The 17891-nt window shown below is 38.0% G+C and overlaps 1 protein-coding gene across 1 annotated transcript; it reads right to left on the bottom strand.

Annotated features, from left to right (window-relative positions):
• Window positions 1-3257: 3257 nt before the first annotated feature.
• Window positions 3258-15977, bottom strand: LOC139150374 (atypical kinase COQ8B, mitochondrial-like). Its single transcript, XM_070722711.1, has 13 exons — window positions 15520-15977; window positions 13665-13880; window positions 12237-12657; window positions 11878-11994; window positions 11305-11390; window positions 10865-11005; window positions 10225-10306; window positions 9554-9647; window positions 9138-9279; window positions 8413-8520; window positions 5526-5594; window positions 5061-5147; window positions 3258-4205 (listed from the first exon to the last, which is right to left on the bottom strand). The coding sequence occupies exons 2-13, from the start codon at window positions 13860-13862 to the stop codon at window positions 3933-3935; spliced, it is 1818 nt and encodes a 605-aa protein (XP_070578812.1). The 5' UTR covers window positions 13863-13880; window positions 15520-15977; the 3' UTR covers window positions 3258-3932.
• Window positions 15978-17891: the final 1914 nt, after the last annotated feature.

Below are 17891 nucleotides of genomic sequence, written 5' to 3'. Positions count from 1 at the left end.
GTGACGAACATCGGAAGCGAGCAAAAACTTGAATATATTTAAAGTTACAATTCGGCGATAAATATTTTTCAGGGATTAGTAAATTCTGAAAAGTTACATAGGTACGCAGTTTTGGCTTATTCATAACATGGACCGACCAATCTTGTAGTATGGCGCGTAATCAAGGCCAATATTCAAACTCCCAATTTTCAACTATACAACTCAACATTCAACATTCAAACTCCACATTTTCAACTATACAACTCAACATTCAACATTCAAACTCCCAATTTTCAACTATACAACTCAACATTCAACATTCAAATTCCACATTTTCAACTATACAACTCCAATTTTCAACTTTCGAACTCCCAATTTTCAATTATACAACTCAACATTCAACATTCGAACTCCACATTTTCAACTATACAACTCCACATTTTCAACTTTCGAACTCCCAATTTTCAACTATACAACTCTACATTTTCAACTTTCGAACTCCCAATTTTCAACTTTCGAACTCCACACATTCAACTTTCGAAATCCACATTTTCGACTATGGAACTCAACATTTTGGATTCGTATTCCCCATTGTCAACTATCGAAGTCATAGGGCCCCCTAGACCTCTAGCCAGCGAACACAAGCCAAAATGAGCATACATATAGTCAAATGCGACTTTAAAAAATCGTCGGTGTCATTTTACATGAAACTACTTATCACTTTGTTAGGGAGTCCCAAACACATGGTGACCTCGCAGTTACTTTTGAACATGGACGCGTCGACACCGAGTTCGTTCGTGACCACGTCAGTGGTAGTTTGTCTAGGCTGCCACTTGACCTTGACCAGACGGGGAGATGTGTCACGTAGGTGTGAGAGTCTTGTGAGACTTTTGTCACAGTTAAGTGGCATTGGAATGTGTAGTGAGCGTATTGTCAAGCTAGTGCAAGCCGCTCAACGTGAAATACATGATGTTGAACATAGTGGTCACCGTGTAATAAAGGGAAAGCTAGTGGCTTCACACTACAGCCATCTCGTCTTGTGTGTGCTTTGGTGTGTTTAGTGTCTGAGTTGTGTTTTGGCTGTAATAGTGTGGAAATTAACAAGCGAGTTGTTAATTTTAAAATAATAAGCCATGGCGAGCCACGCACGCATGCTCTTGTCATTAGACGACACGATAGCAACCGAATTAGGCCTAAGTGATGGCGGATGTCGGCGGTAGGCCAAAATCATGAAGTTATAGCATCACAAGTGTTTCCGGTTCATATTTTTGGGCCACATAGGAATAACTCTAAAACTCCGAAACGTCATGTGACGTACTATGACGCGTTCTGACGTAGTATAGCCCAGAAGGAAAAACGTGGGTAACTACAATGAAGCAAGTTAGGGATGCCTAGGGAGAATACGAATCCCAAATGTTGAGTTCGAAAGTTGAAAATGTGGAGTTGTATAGTTGAAAATTGGGAATAGGAATCCCAAATGTTGAGTTCGAAAGTAGAAAATGTAGAGTTGTAGAGTTGAAAATTGGGAGTTCGAAAGTTGAAAATGCGGCGTTGTATAGTTGAAAATTGGGAGTTCGAAAGTTGAAAATTGGAGTTGTATAGTTGAAAATGTGGAATTTGAATGTTGAATGTTGAGTTGTATATTTGAAAATTGGGAGTTTGAATGTTGAATTTGGAGTTGTATAGTTGAAAATTATTGGGAGTTTGAATGTTGAATGTTGAGTTGTATAGTTGAAAATTGTGAGTTCGAATATTGGCCTTGATTACGCGCAATACTTGTTTGCAGACATCTGTGACTCTTGTGGTATTAAGGAAGCAAGAAACATTATTCTTCTTGCCGACTTCCTTGGCGCTTTGAAATTGGATATGTAGGTTCCTGGAGAACATCTTACTGAAGTTCTTCAAATTGGCGTGAAATCTTCATACTTTTAATCATAGGGCAGTTTTCCTGAAATGTGACAAGATCCCCACAGATGATGTTTCAGTATTCAAATCATGACAAAACCTATTATAATGTAATTTAGCGCAACGTTTGCTGTTTTTGGTCAAAAGATACCAAATATTTCATTCTTACAATTCCCTGTTCCAATTTCACAAATTTTAGAATAGTTGCACATTAATCTTTATCTTTGTATTTGGGGTAAAGATGCACTGAACATCACAGATGGATTTTTTTAAAATGAAATTATCATTTACAACAAATGAGTAACAAATATGCAAATGAGCAGAAAAAATTTAAAATTGGTAGAAATGCTTGAAGTGCCTTAGGTAAATTTAAGCTTCATATGTGTTGATTACTTTTTAGCTGATATCTGAAATTATTTATTTTTATATGATACTAGTAATAGCACAGTGTCCTTGACGCTGTTTTTCCTTTTTTTTTTTGTATAAGCTGTTCCGGTGATGTATAAACGAGCTAATTCTCCCCCTGGTTCTCATGTTGGACACGTAACTTTTTCAAAGCTGGAGTTTTGACAACTCATGACTTTCACCGTATGATTTAGGAATGATTGTATGCCATCACGTCTTCAGCAAATCGTAGCTGCGCATCAGCACTACTGGCTAAAACTTACTGTCATCACCTACCCACTTGGTATGAGAATAACTCAATGAACAACTGCCCGTCATGAGCGAAAGGAGAAAACCTATGCGAGCAACTATCAAGTCTTTCTCTGTTAGTTTGTTATATGAATGTCCAAACTAATAATATTTTTTCTAAAAGGGGTCGTCCTGTTCAGTATATCTGGCTTTGCCGCCAGTACGAGGTTGTTGAGTTTTCATCCAAAAAGAAAATATTCACCGCATGAGGGCGCCCTTAAAATATCAGTGTGTTCCATGGTTACCAGTATGCCGTTTCCAATGGAACAAAGTATTCTTGAATGTACCTTAGTAGTAACGAAAAGTTTGGATTTTTGCCCCAGAAAGAGGACAGTAAAGAGTTCTAGTATTCAAAAAAGTGGTCATCCTGGTGGTTTCGGAAATAGAAAACTTTATTGTAACTAACTCAGAGAAATTACTCTATTTCAATATGACCATGATTTGAAGCAAAGTATTAGAGTGTGTTGTGACCGTTCTGCAAGCGTTTTATCTTGCGAGACTTTGAACTACATGAAAAATTCCTTGACACTGATAATACTTTATTTCATTTTCGTTTTATAGACTTAGCTATTTGTTATAAAAAAAGTTCTCACATCTGAGGAGCAAGTAAGGTGTGACTAAAAGATCCTCACGAAAACAAATAAAACTTCCTGATGAAAAACTACATGGACCACAGTATATTTCACTAAAAAGGTTTCTTTATTTTTCAATCACAGGAAGGTCTGTGACATTGTAGAAAATTCTGTTCAACTCATTAATGCCCAAACAATCCTCATAGTAAAGAAGACGGGCTGACTTTCCAGTCTCTAAATATTGTACTCACTCATGTTTTACTGTACATTGTAAGACTACAACAGCATTTTTTGTGTACAGGGTTTCTCACATGCATTACTCCAACACTCTCACATATATAACATGGTACTTTAAAAAATGGCTTTGTGTTGATAACCTTTGATAATTAATGAACATGCACCTCCCATCCAAATCCAAGGACAACGTTATAGAAAGGAAACCACATACAGCAACTTTGACTAAATGTAGACTGACCATTGGGCTTTAATAAACCACATCATCTTTCTACCACAATTCAGTGAGATACGTAAAGAATAAACTCAAGGCAATGTCATGCCAACTATGTAAATGAAGAAACATTATTGACACCTGCAAAATACCAATGTGATAGCGACACTTCGGTGCACTGTTCAAACGAATAACACAGGGTATGTAGTGTGAAACAAGTCTCCCTTCTTTGCTTCAGTTTGTGTTATGAACAGCAAATTCATTTCTTGTAAAAAAAATTCCACTGCAGATCAGTCTCTCACATGATGCAGGGTTGACTACTATATGAAAGAAATCTATGAAAACTCGTAGTTTTCCCAGATATTGTCAAAAAGTTGTTTACAGGAGATATTGGCATGCAGTTTGGCACAAAGCAGGAATGACCCTGACATCTTTCTGTGCAGTGAGTAGCTTTCTTCAGGAGGTGGTGTCAATCTTCCTTTTAGCATGGTTGGTATAAGATTATGGATTCTCCGGGTGGTGTCTTGTTTTCCAAAATCAAAGGGTACTGGTTTTGCAAAAGCTTCACCTAGAATCATCACAGCTTCAACATGGGCCTTTTCCATTGCCTGAAAGCAAAACGAATCATATGTTTACTGCGATCTCAGGGTTTTTCTTTGGCTTCATCACTCTTAGGTTGCCAGGTTGCAGTCCATAACAGATATCCTAAGCTTGTTTACAAAGAGAGAATAAACAGGCATTCTGACATCAGGTTCAACCTGTATAAAGTCAAAGTCAGTCATGGCCTGTCTACATAGTAACTCAAATCATAGAATACTATAACACTGCAACTGATATGGACAGTTGTACTGATGTGTATCAGTTGTGTGTGGCAGTCATAGTATCTTGTTCTAAAGCCATTATGTAATCAGTTGAACATCCACATATGACTTGTCACTGGGTATGACAAATGTACATACATACATACATAAAATATGTTTTACACCCTTCTATGATGACATATATACATGTATACACCCTCAGATGGACAGCTTACAAATTCTAAGCCTGTATAGTGTCACACCCCTATTGGAGTGACAGATCATGGAAAATCTTATGGAAGGTGGCTAGATCATTAACTTTTAAGTCAATCACTGATGCCGATCTCTATTAAAGACCTAACTTAATTATTTCATATTTGTGTCAGCGAGTCAACTTTAAAAAAAATGACAAAGCTTTGATGAACTTGACATCAAGCTAACATGATATTCAGCCTATGCTCATTAATATTGTTGAAATATTTGCCTTGTCATCACAACATTTCATTTATCAATGGATTGTACATGTGTATACCCATAAATTTAAACATTCCTCATGAACTGCAACTATCAACAGTGTGTTCAGGAATTATATTGTTCACTGGTTAATTGCTATTGAGTTTATTACTAGAGAAGGTACATGCAAAATAGGTGATGAAAACTTACTGCGGATTCATAGCCAGTTAAAAATCCCAGTTCTCTGGAACCAATTAGAACCCCATGTTTGTCACCATTGGCTGCAGCATTGATAACCTGGGAGGGAGAGCTCAGATTGGTTAATAAAAACACAAACTCGGAAGACCAATTTATACAAGCAATGTTTGCAGTCTCAAATGACCAAGAAGAGCTCTCTTTTCCAACCTCAGCTAATAAAAATTTCCGAGGGCTTAAACAGATCAGTATTTCAATGATTTCATTTTACCTGCTACTCTCCAACGTTAGTGTTGGGTAGCAATGTCAACACTGACACTGATCACAGTATTGATATGCATCTCTCATTGACAGCCAATGTGAATATAATTGGATAATATGTTGTGAAAGAATCATGCACATAGTGCAGAGAACAGGGTTAACAAAAACAGATAAAAAAGCTGTTCATCTCTAGTGACAAACACCACATTAATTACACACCTTAATATACTTGTCAACAAACTTTGATTTATCGTATTCAATACTGGCTCCAAAATCAAGCAGGGCAATCTGAAAAACATGAAAACGTGGTCTTACTAGACTGATTGAATAAAAAGCAACCGTATTCATTTTCTGGCTGAAGTGCAAACAGTCAAAAACAGCCTATTTTTGAAAATTGATAAATTCTCTTCGAGTATCCACCATTTTGATGTAATAGTGCTTTCTGAACAGCAAATGCCAGAGAAAGTGAATAAAAATAAGTCCTGAGAGATGCGAATAAAGACTTCTAGGCCTTTCTAGGCATATTATAAAAATTAGACTTCTCTGCTATTACTCTGTGAACACTGTGAAATTTTGTCAGCAGTTTGTACAATGGCACCAGATTAAATATGTCTCTCTTTGATTCAGGATATTTCTACTTGTTCAGTGAGATACTAACAGCAATTTTCTCGACATAATAGGTCATCATACACTGCTACAGAGTTAATTCTAGGACGCGCAATTGCGCAATTCGCGCAATAAAACCTCGAATGGCCCTCATTTCTACGTTTGATGCGCCACTAAGGGTGCAACATTATATGAATGGGTTGATCACGCAGAGTTCACGTAGTTCATACATTCGCGTAGCTCCCCGAAGGTCATTACTTCAGTCATAGTGTGACAAGTAAAACGATTCAGTTACCCATCAACCTTTGCAATTAAATACCCACTAAAGCATATATGGTGGTACATAGGAAGCTGGGTAGAAAGGACTGATGTAGGGGCAACGGTGTATTGGAGCCGTAAGCATGTGGCATGGCCGATGAATGTAAAACAACGGCACTGGCCGCTGCGTAATGGTGGAAAGCTAGTCGACACTCGGATTTTTAACGCCGGTATAGTTGATGAACCCAGGATGATCGGGCAGTCCCTTAAATTGAAGGGTTTGCAACGTCTACTGTCCATACAAACAAAACGTTGAACACTGCAAGGAAAACATCCATGATCGTTTTGAAGAGCAACACATTTTAGGTCGGACACATCTCGTTTTCCAGAGTAGCCAGGTCTTTGCATAGAACAACACCGCTGTGTAAAACCCTTTGGCCAGAACCAATGATCGTAAATTTGCTAATACATACAAGTTATGTTTAAAAGTTGATGTATCGATCACTTTATTTAGGTCGTACAGGTTACACTCTCGTGCTGTATCAGTGTATGAGTAATTGTTGATGCGTGCAAATCGAGGGCCACTCTCGAAGAATCCTACCAGTGCGCTAAGCTTTGATCATGATCGTTTCCACAGTCAAAATCACAGTCCTTAGCAATTTGTACAGTTGTTCAAGTCCGACATATCAATAATTCATCACATAAGTTACGTAAACAATTGAATCAAACCAAACGGTTTGCTGTTGCCATTGTTGGGCCTGTTGCGTACGTACAAGGGACAACTTTGCAGTAGGCTTGGTTGTTACGGGGGCCCGATCTCCAGTATTCTCCTTTTCTTGACTTGATAGACTATAGTATTTTCTGCAGAAAATTCAAGGTTTTTACATGTGTGATGATGATGGCCCCCGATTTTCTAAAATGGCCCCCTTGGTACAGGAGTTGGGGCCCACAGTGGCCCCTTGTTTTTAAATCCTAGAATGAACACTGCTGCTACCTCTACAACCACACCAGAATCTTCACGAAAGAACTTTCCAATTAAACATCAAATGATTTTCTAAATATTGAGTCCATCATGATTTTACTTTGTGAACACTAGTTTGTCTACAGCAAAGGCTTTTTGCTAGACTTGGTTCAAGTCGGTGAATTTTAAAAAAATAAAATCATTTATATTAGTTTCTCTTGTGTCTCTCCTATTTCGAACAAACCTATCCGGAATTTGGCAGCTCACGCCAGGTTTTCCCAGCGATTGAATGCGTCACGTTTGAGTCTGCGCAGTAGTGAGTTAGTTTCTGCCGGATTCACCGACTTGGACTTCTTGCAAAGTACAGGCGGTGAGACGGACTGTGTACACAGTGACGTAGAGCAAATACAAAATGATTGACAGCCCCGCTGTTATTCTAGCCAATAAGAAGAACGCATGCTAATAAACCTCTGCATGCATTAAAAAGTTTGTTGTCATCTCCGTGCAAAGCTAGACATCGTATCTGGGCGAATAATGGCATCAAGTTCGTACATAAACCTCGTTTTACAACTGATCGGTCGACTATCGCTAATCATGCGAGATTACCAAAGAAAGCTTGTTGAGAGTTACATCGACGGAAAAGATGTGTTCGTCAGCGTACCAACCGGCAGCGGAAAATCACTGACATACGAAGTCGCCCCACATTGTTTTGATTTCCATCGCTTTGGGCACGTAAGAGAACAGGCTACAACTGTATAAAGGACGGTGTCTTTTTCCATCCTTGAATAACCGGCGACGATTTTCGCATTTTGCAACATGGGCCCCACAAACAACACAGATATTTTCACGCGTTTTCGGTGATACAACAGAGGTCGTGCTGACTTTTGTGGAAGTGATCGCACTCGACATTTTGTCAACAACGCCATGTGAGTTTTATGCACGTCTCGTTTGGGTCAATTGGTAACTCCTCCCAATGTGTAAAATTTAGTGATGTCATCTTATGAATAATATATGAGTAAAGAAAACGTCATCTCATGAATAATTTATAGCAACGCAGATCGTGCAAGAAAGCCAAGTCTGTGATTCCGGGTGAAACTCCGCTGTATAGCGTTCACTCCACTCATCGCGTTCACCCTACTCATCGCGTCCACTCACGCGCGCGTTTCACATGAAAGCAGAATACAAATCACTGCGTTCACTCCACTCAAACATTCACAAATCACAGACTTGAACCAAGTCTAGCTTTTTGCGTGAGAGTCAAGATAATGACTTGCAAATTACCTGTTTAGTGTCTGGATGGTAAAAGAAATTACTCCAGTTTGGATCAGTTTGCATGATATTCCATACAAATAATTCTGTCAGACAAAGCCGGAGAATATTTAAACAGATCTGGAAAATAACAGAAATGTGATTAATAAGAGTCTGTTTTCAATCAGCAACACAACACACACCATTCTTAATCTCTTTGCTGACTTCCAGTGCTCAAACAATATCCTAATCATGTATTAATATAAGGTTCATGTTAAGGTTGATATGCATGGGGAATTCTTCAAACAATATTTTTAAGAAACTTTTCTAGTCTGCTACTTGTGTGACTCATTCCAAAGCCCATGAATTAAATAAAAGTATTCATCGAATCATATTTCTAAATCCACACTTTATTTTTCCCCATACAGTTAACACAAAGACAGCAGCGATTTAGAATTTCAAATATAGGTTATTTTTCTTACCCTTTATTTGTATTCATGACCATGGAGATGAAGAGAATGGTGTGAAGTTTCCTAGAAGAATGTTTTACGCAAACATTTTAAACTCTTTTTTAGGCCTGTGCTACCTTATATTTGTTTGATTATTTTCTTTTCTTCAAGGACTGCTCATTTACATTGGAAAGTTATCAAGCAAATACAAGTACTCTGTTCACTGCAATACCGTATGCACATGAACTTGATCTACACAGAGAGATGCAAGTTGAAATCAAAGACACTGTACATCTGAAGTTGACTCACCTCATTTCTTGTCTCTTGGTCAAGATCTTGTGTTTTGTCCAAAGGTAAACCATCTATAAGTTCTGTTGTTAGGATTTGTTTTGATGACAGTTCATTAATCACAGCCGGCACATAAAACACTGGGTCATCTTTTAATAAATCTCTGTAACAAAATATAGTCACAACAGAAATTAATACTATACTCGGTGAAAAAATGTAAAGTCAAACATTTAGGCAACAACATTATTTGTGTGTCAAACTGACATCGCTCACCTACAACTCAACACTTTTCAATCTTTAAGGAAAGTTTAGTTTACATTTTACGGTATCTGCTGTTTTTTCATATTTGTCTTTCATACAAATTCATTCTCCATACATATCATATCTAAAGATCACTGACTTGAAGCTGTACTGAAATTCTCTTTTTGATGGCTTACCTAAATCTTTCTGACATTCTGCTTTCTCTTTCATAATCTACTTCCCACATCAATTCTCGGCGTGCAACGTCAACTGCATTGTCAGCGTAGAGACCTGGATATCAAATAGATTTCAAACATTAACCTCGACGTATAAATAGGAAAAGAAGTCTTCACTCACACCGTATGTGGTTTACAAACATATCAGGTGAAAGGTCATTCAAATAAGTCAGTTCACACATAAGCATGGCTTTGAAATATTATTCCTGTGTGAATGATCGCAAAACACCAAAACTAGCCCTTGGTATGACCACGGTCCCTCATCTATCATGTGACAAGAAAACAGAGGTCTCAAACCAAAGTCTGAAACCAGGTCAGAACTAGTCACTATTACGATTATGTAAACACATAATACTGATCATGAAGAGAAAGAAAAAAGCAAATAAGGAAATCTTCAATAAAATCTAATGCAAAATAAAAATATCTAATTTAAATTTAACATATAATAGATTTACAGAAAGTCACTTTTTGTACATATTAAAAATTGGCACATATGAATGATTTTATTCTCATTCACCTAGCACTGGACGCACCCTACGTTACATATCACAAGTTATTAACTTGACAGTCTACAATACATTACACATGTCATGCATTCATATATAAAGAGGTACTGGTAATCTGAAGCTTACCTTCAGGAAGTACTTTCCATACATTAAGTATGCCCATTAGGTTATTAATGTCACAGTCAATTCCTTGTGCAACACCAGGGTACTATGAAAGACAGAAACAAATAAAAGTAGGTATTTTTTAACATATTTCAATCTATGGGGCTATGCTACAGCAATTGTGATATGAGACACCTAAGTATATCCACTCTTAGAAGATCATGGACAGTTGAAGTACACAGTAACTTAGGGTATCAGCATTTCTTCATGGGTTACCATAGAAAGTGTGCTGTATCTTGCAATCACCTGAACCATGTTCTGTACAGAAGGCTTATGATGAAAAATAAACTAATGTACATCATTAAAATCATTTTCAAAACTCTGTGAATCTATTTGCAGGGGCTAAATACCAGCGATAACCATTCCTTTGCTGTGTCACATGGTACAGACTAAAAATTCAATTAGGTTATAATGTTTGAATTAACAATATTCACAAGTGTTAGCATATTGACAAACGTTGGCATATTTATGAGTACTTTGCACTACCCATGCACACTTCCATAGCATTAAACAACACCAAATACCATTGAAACATGGCTCTGAGTCACCGATGCAGACATCAGTGGAATCTTAGGTCAAACTGATGGAGAGTTCTGTGACTTACCTGTATTTTCATTGCCACTTCCCTACCATCATGCAAGGTAGCATGGTGAACTTGACCTATGGATGCAGCCGCAAATGGCTTCTCTTCAAAATGTTTAACTTTCTCCCTCCAGTCTTTCCCAAGCTCTTTCTGCAATACTTTCTGCATGGACAAAGTGTTCAATGATACATGTACAATTCAGAAACCTGTAATATTCATTAAACTTACTGTTTAATTGCCGGGTAAATGTCGTGCAAGAAGAGGAAATTATTCAACACATACAGGTGGTATGAACATTTGAAATTTTGAAATTAGTTTACTGTATGACCATAATACTCCTTTTTTTGCTAAATGTGCCTCTATGATGATAATCCAAATATTGGAATACTTTTGGTCACAAAATCAAATTTCTTACTAAAGTTATTGTCTGAAAATCGACATTACTAAAACTGATCACTTACTTGCATTTGCCATGCTGGCATGAAATCAGCACTCTGTCTGACTCTCTCAAATATGTTCTGCAGTTGAGGGCTTATCATGCTGTTATCTAAGAGTAAGAAGTTTAAGATTGTTGATGAGTTGGTCCTAGGGATAGGACAGTCACCCCCTGGAAATTGGCCAACCAGACATTTACCTGGAAATCGGCCAACCAGACATTTACGCTGGATACAAAAACTAATGTTGGTATGCCATGTCATACCTGCATAGTCTACCTTGTAGACCTGGAGACCTTTGGTTTTTTTAAAGAAACTGCACACAACCTCTTCAATGTAAATACACGTATATTTGCTGGACATGCTTTAAAAACTATCATCTTCTACTAGTTTTAAGTGTTCATTGAACAAAACTCTGCTGACTATGTGGTTTCTTGAAGATACTTTCATTCAGACTGGAATGCATCTCCTGATCAGAGCCTGTGCAAAAGGCATTTCAAATAACCGAAAAGATTTTCCTTATACACAAAAGCAATGTCAACTACATGATTATTTCTCCTATGTTTCAATAAGGAACTCTCAACCTCACGATTCTTTTACCTTGTATGCTAAGCATCTGTCCAAGTTTCAAAGCAGCACCTCTGACTTTGCACAAAGTGTTTACTATTCTCTCTGCATTGGCCTCAGTAAGTAGAATACTGCCATCTATTGGACCATCTTAGGGGAAAAGAGAAAGTTTTACTGGTGTTTATTGATAGATGTGTGCATGAAGTGGCTGGCAAAAAGGAAAAGATGACAAAATGACACAAGAATGGCATTCCTCAGATCACTAGAAATTAAATCAATATCCATGCACTTGAATTTCACCGAAGCCATATACTTTTTCCCAATTCTTAGGACGTGACTAAAGGCATCTTAATTAAAATGTACTAAAACTAGAATATTTCTTTTTAACTTACTTGAGTCTTTGAGTCCCACAGCTCTCCTTGTGAACTCTGCTATTGAGCCAATGCCAAGTCCAGCAGCTAGACTACCAAAGTTAATCATTCTACTTGTCCTTGATGCTGGTACTTTCCTCTCTCGTGACCTTGTACTCAAACTCTGCTTCATTTTAGGATCTGAGGAAGCATTCACTATGGGTGCCCTTCTCTGTGGCTTTGATGACGCAGGTTGTTTTCCACCGCCAGCATTCTTGTTCTTCTCTTTAAGCATGGCTTTTCTGACTTCCTCGGCAGTTATTGCACCTGATGTAGAGTCATAGTGGAAAGCCTTGGCTCCATTGTTTGCGGTGACAGAGTTCAGATGGGTGTCCACAGATGTTTCTAATGGTGAACCATTTAGAATTGTACCATTTACTGCCGCACTGGTTGTTGGTGTACCCTGGAGTAGCCAATAGAAAAAAAATATATTTTATGATTACAACATAATGAACTTTTTTGTGAAATATTATGTACTGACCCCTTATCCCTCCAAGTTCATATCTCACCGTCAGGTTAAGTTGCTTCAACCACTATGTCAAAACATATCCATATGTTGCATTTTTACTAGATTTGAACACTTGGAGGACTCTGAAAACCTTGATGTCAACTTAGACTGCAGCATATGACCAAACTCCCTGAAATTTTATTTGAGTAGCTTCAATCATAACATTCATTTTAACTCAGTGCAACTTTCCAACAATTCACATCCTGTACACATTATTTTAGAAAAGTCAAAAACTTATCAAGAGAAAAGAACTTTTGTACAATGTCTTATGGTTTAACAAGTCAACCATTCCTACTTCCATATTGACAATATATTTCAAACTTCATAAATGCAACTTGATACAACTTAATTTTCTAAACATTAACACACGGAACCATTGATTAGAGTAATGGCTATCATACTCAAAGGGGTGATCAATTTATGCCAAGTATTGAGATAAACTCTTTATAGTCACTGTGTCTGATGACGGAGCCTTTCAGTGAAGAGACAAGCACAGAATTCAATGAGAGAACGCTTTGCATTGTCAGACCTTTCTGCATGGTGCACACTATCAGAAGCTTGTAGCTTATTGGTTGGTTGAATATCTGGACATGAATGATTTCAAAATAGCCAATCCCCTGCAACCTTCTAAGCAGCTGCACAATGATCCCAAAGTCTCACTTTATATGAATGTTCATGAGTACAGTGTACGTTGTGCAAATTATTTGAAAGGTACCAAGAATAAGAGAGTAATCAGGCAAGAATAGCATGACGGTACGCAAAGAAAAAGGTAAGACTATGTAATTCTGTTGAATTTAACATTATGTTCCATATGTACATACCAAGTATTCATGTTTGTATCATACAGTAATTACTTGTTGTCTTCAATCAGGGGTGTGAGAAAGACAAGAATGATAGCTTACATTGACAGAAGGGCTGTGTCTGTTCACCATGACATTGCTGATATTTTCTTCAGCTTTGGTCTGAACTCCTTCCAAGACTTTCCTGACGCTGCAGGTGGCCCACTTCTCTTGGAATACTGTCTGCTGATGTTTCCCGAAAGCCTTGGCAACATTTTGAAATCCTCGTAGGAAAGTACAGGCATCTGTTAGTCTCGACATTGCTGGAACAATATAGGGCTGAAGGAAAAACAACATATTCCAGTGAATGAAGATGTACAGAGTACATTTTAAGAAATATACCGCATATACAGAAAACAATTTTGCCGGTATTTACCCATTAGGGACCTGAGATAATTAAAACATGCACATGGCAAATAAAACAATGTGCTTGACTTCAGACTCCCTCCCCTGAATGAATAATTGGAGTTCAAAAATCTGACACTGGAATTCGCACATGATCTCAGATCCTTCCCCTAGACAAAATTACCAGTAGTTTCATGTACTAGTTGTAAATTTTCCCTGGGCCATTACAGTGGTTCAGGACACAGTCATCTGTGGTTTGATACAGGATGATGGCTGCTGTAAGCATTACAAAGAGAGGAAGTTCGGAAACACAATGGTTACTGCCGAGTTTGGAGATAGATTTCCCTCACTAAAAAGCACAATTTATTTGATAAGCCAGCATCAATGGCTTCCACTACATCTCTAATATTCAAACCTGCTATCCTCTTAATGTAAGCAATTCATCTTCTGTGCATTTTAGGGTATAATTTCTGGTGACCCTTTCCAACAACAGCTGCCATACACTCATTTACTTGATCAGCATACCTGAATTTAAATGTTTCAAGTGATCGCGGACTGACCGAAATAGCCAATCAAAGCACCACTACTTTCAAATGTACCACAGCTGTTGTAAGAAATGAAAACTCTGTTTCCCAACTTCCTACAATTTGTAATTCAGGCAGTTGCAGCTAGTACCTGTTTATCAAACCATGGGCGACTGTAGTTCAGGACGATAGAGAAGTCATATGTGTATGATAGGTAATGTTAATTGCGACTGTGTTACCTCACTTTCTCATTAATTCAATAACATTGTTGTACAACAACAAACTTTCAGACTGTGTACAGTGGTGACTGCCCATACAAAAACTACACAATCACCACAGAAACTGTTCTTACAACTTGCCAGCAGTTGGTCTAATCACATTGCCCTCCATCACTGTGGTCTTATTATGGACACAGGACACATGGTCTACAATTTCATGAGGAACAGTTAGAATTGAATTGAACTTTATTAACGTTCTGTATAAATATTACAACGTAGGTGAAAAATCAGAGATCTGATCTTATTTGAACACAGGGTAATAGGACATACAAGTAGCAAGACTGCTTGGTCAAGTCCACCATCACTGATGGCAGACGTACACCTAATTCTTTAGGAATGACTTGAAATCTACGAAATGTGTAACTTACTGTATGTTGATACCACAGTCGCTTGTTGTAGTTCCATACACGGTAAAGGCCCGTGTGGAGCTAGAAACGGAGAGCTCCATGGCCCCTGTAACTTGTTAAGCATTAGAATGATCTTTATATAGGGGCCTTCAACGTGTACACTGTAGAATCACAAGCGGCTGTGGTTGATACCATATATTGTCTACCGTTCAAATGCACAAATTGGAATCTTCAACATGAACAGTTAAATAAAAAATAGCACAGCAGGCCATAAATTATGGGCCAGCAACATATACCGTCACGGAATATACGGGGGAATGAAGCCCATGAACAGGTTATGAAAGAGTTCATAATCAATGTTTGTTCACGTGTATCGCCGCATGTACCACCACAACCCTGCGCATTTCAATGTGATATGACCTACCTACAGCCTATTCGGAAATCCTGGACCTGAAGATGCTGTCTCTCGGTATGGCGTTTCCAAAGTCGATCTTCTTCTTCGATTACTGAACTAGATTTCGCATTCAGGTTTCAGCAACTCAGTCACGTGTATAAACAAGTGATGTTTACAAAAGGGCTTCTCTCTTATGCAACTTGCAAACAGTCACTGCAGCTTCGAAGAACTGGAAATGCGGTCGTAAATCAACCCTTTTCGCATGTGTCCATTAAGAACCCACACCAACAAGAATGCACTTCATCCGAAACTTTCGAGACGAAACTGACACACGGCAAAAGCCTAACTTACGGAAACGCATATGTAGATAGAGGGACTGTGTGTAGGCCTACAACTCACGCATGCGATCGACTCAATGTAGTTACACAACATGGCTGGCACGCAACCTTTCACGATGTCCCAATGCTCTCGTTGGTGGCGCTAATACTGTACGTAATGGGCTGACGTCACAGTATACTTGAGGCCTGGATGACAAAGACGCATTCGAAAACATTCGAAATCCGACAATGAATGTGGGGGCCTTTAGGAATACAGAGAGGGAGGAGGGGAGAGGACGCCGGGGTACGGAGCATGCCGGTTCTCCAAAATATGACCCTCCCGAGGTCCCCTTTTGCAAATTAATAGTTGCCCCTTCTTATCATTCTAATCCACAGATACCGGCTTCTCAAACAAACCATGGATGTAAAAAATATATTAAAAAATATTTTTTACATCCATGAACAAACTTACGGCAATGTAGTATTTGTTTAACAGAGAAATTATTCATAATTTATATTGGAAAACCAAAGCGCGTTCAGAATTAATCCCAAATGTAAACAAGAGGACAAACTTAATCTGTTGAACTTCAAACATATTTATAGTACTGCATCATTCCTGTACTTATTTCGAAGAATTGTTTCAACCTGTCATGCTGTACGCCCCTCTTGAAAACAAACATTTTTGCATTAAATTTCATGAAATAGTCTTTGTAAATGGTTACCTCTAGGTCACGTCTTAAAATATTACTTCCGAGGACAGTTTCCAAAAAACTTGACCCTACTTCCTTCGCCATTGGGTTGTTCCATAGTTCGTCGAGTCGTGCCTGCACGGCGAATACTGTACATTGGATATTTCGTCTCTCTATGTTTAGATACACATTGAAAGGTAGGGGACTCGATCCCAGGGATTGGGTTTGTTCTTGTCTGTAAGATGATTATGAAGGTGCCATAGACTTTTGTTTTCCATTGAAATAGTTGTCTAGCAAGTAAATTTCCTGGCAAGACAATCTGACGCCTGGCCCAAAAACTTTACACGATTTTTTAAGTTTGTGCTGTTGCTGTCAAGTTTCAATCTCCTTGTAAGCTTATGTCACTTGAAATAATGCATTCATCCTCACAGTAGGGGGTTTCAATTGCAGCAATGGGTGTCATTTCCAGATTCAAATTTATCTTACTTCCAATAGTAGGATGGACAAACGACCTTCAGTGGCTTTTGTTTTTTCCCCATGTGATGAAATATTTGCTGAAAATCAACTACTAACCTGAATAATGGTGACCAGGCATTCGTATAGACGTGGAATAAAACATGGCTCTGCCGACCATAAGTTCATAAGATTGCAATATGTAGTAGCAATCATCCGATTTCACTATTGGCAGATTAAGATGAAAGAAATATTGTTGGGAAGAATATACATAGCAATAAAACATAATCGGTGGGAAAATGTTTGTCAGTTGTTTACAAATCTTACCCTCAATGAAGATTCCACACCTACGTTATACGAGAGCGAAGTCTTTGCACAGTTACGTGGCTTTTGTTACAAAGGTTGGGCGTGAGGCCTCGTTCAACTATTCTTCCAAAGGCTGATAATAACCCAAAACAGGATTACAGACAAAGCATGATCCTATAAACATCGGAAACTTTGAAATTGATGTCATCTCTCTAAACCAAGGGGAAGGGAGCTTGGTTCATTGTTGAACCAAGATACAATGTTCGAAATCATTTACAAAAAGAAAACAATCCTCTGGTGAATTACATACAAAGCTTTCTTAATGATTTTACTATGCAATGCCTGACCTTATAATGATCATACTCTTTTTGAATGACAACAATATTTTGTTTACACATTGCTAAATATAGTGTTAGATTGGACTTTCAGGAACAGACAAATCTGACGATTTATTATAATATCCCCATCATCTCGTGTATCCAGTAAAATTGCAATGGAAAATGTACCACAATTTTCTGACAAATCGGACTTTTTTGCAATTTCACTCACCAATACTATTATGCACAATAGTAACATTATTATTAGCGGTTTATAAAATGATAAGCCCGACAGGAAGATAACAACAAACTTTGCATAT

Source organism: Ptychodera flava, chromosome 14, assembly GCF_041260155.1.
Source record: "Ptychodera flava strain L36383 chromosome 14, AS_Pfla_20210202, whole genome shotgun sequence".
In the NCBI taxonomy this organism is placed as follows: Eukaryota; Metazoa; Hemichordata; class Enteropneusta; family Ptychoderidae; genus Ptychodera; species Ptychodera flava.
The sequence above is the reverse complement of the archived record's forward strand: the minus strand, read 5'-3'. Positions and strand labels throughout refer to the sequence as shown.

Bases quoted from the DNA above. Each gene is read 5' to 3' on its own strand.
- LOC139150374 (XM_070722711.1), bottom strand. From the start codon at position 13,862: ATGTCGAGACTAACAGATGCCTGTACTTTCCTACGAGGATTTCAAAAT. The intron at 8,521-9,137 runs GTGAGTCAACTT...GTTATTTTCCAG, and splicing joins ACCAAGAGACAAGAAATGAG to ATCTGTTTAAATATTCTCCG. The intron at 5,595-8,412 runs GTAATTTGCAAG...CATGTTTTTCAG, and splicing joins ACCATCCAGACACTAAACAG to ATTGCCCTGCTTGATTTTGG.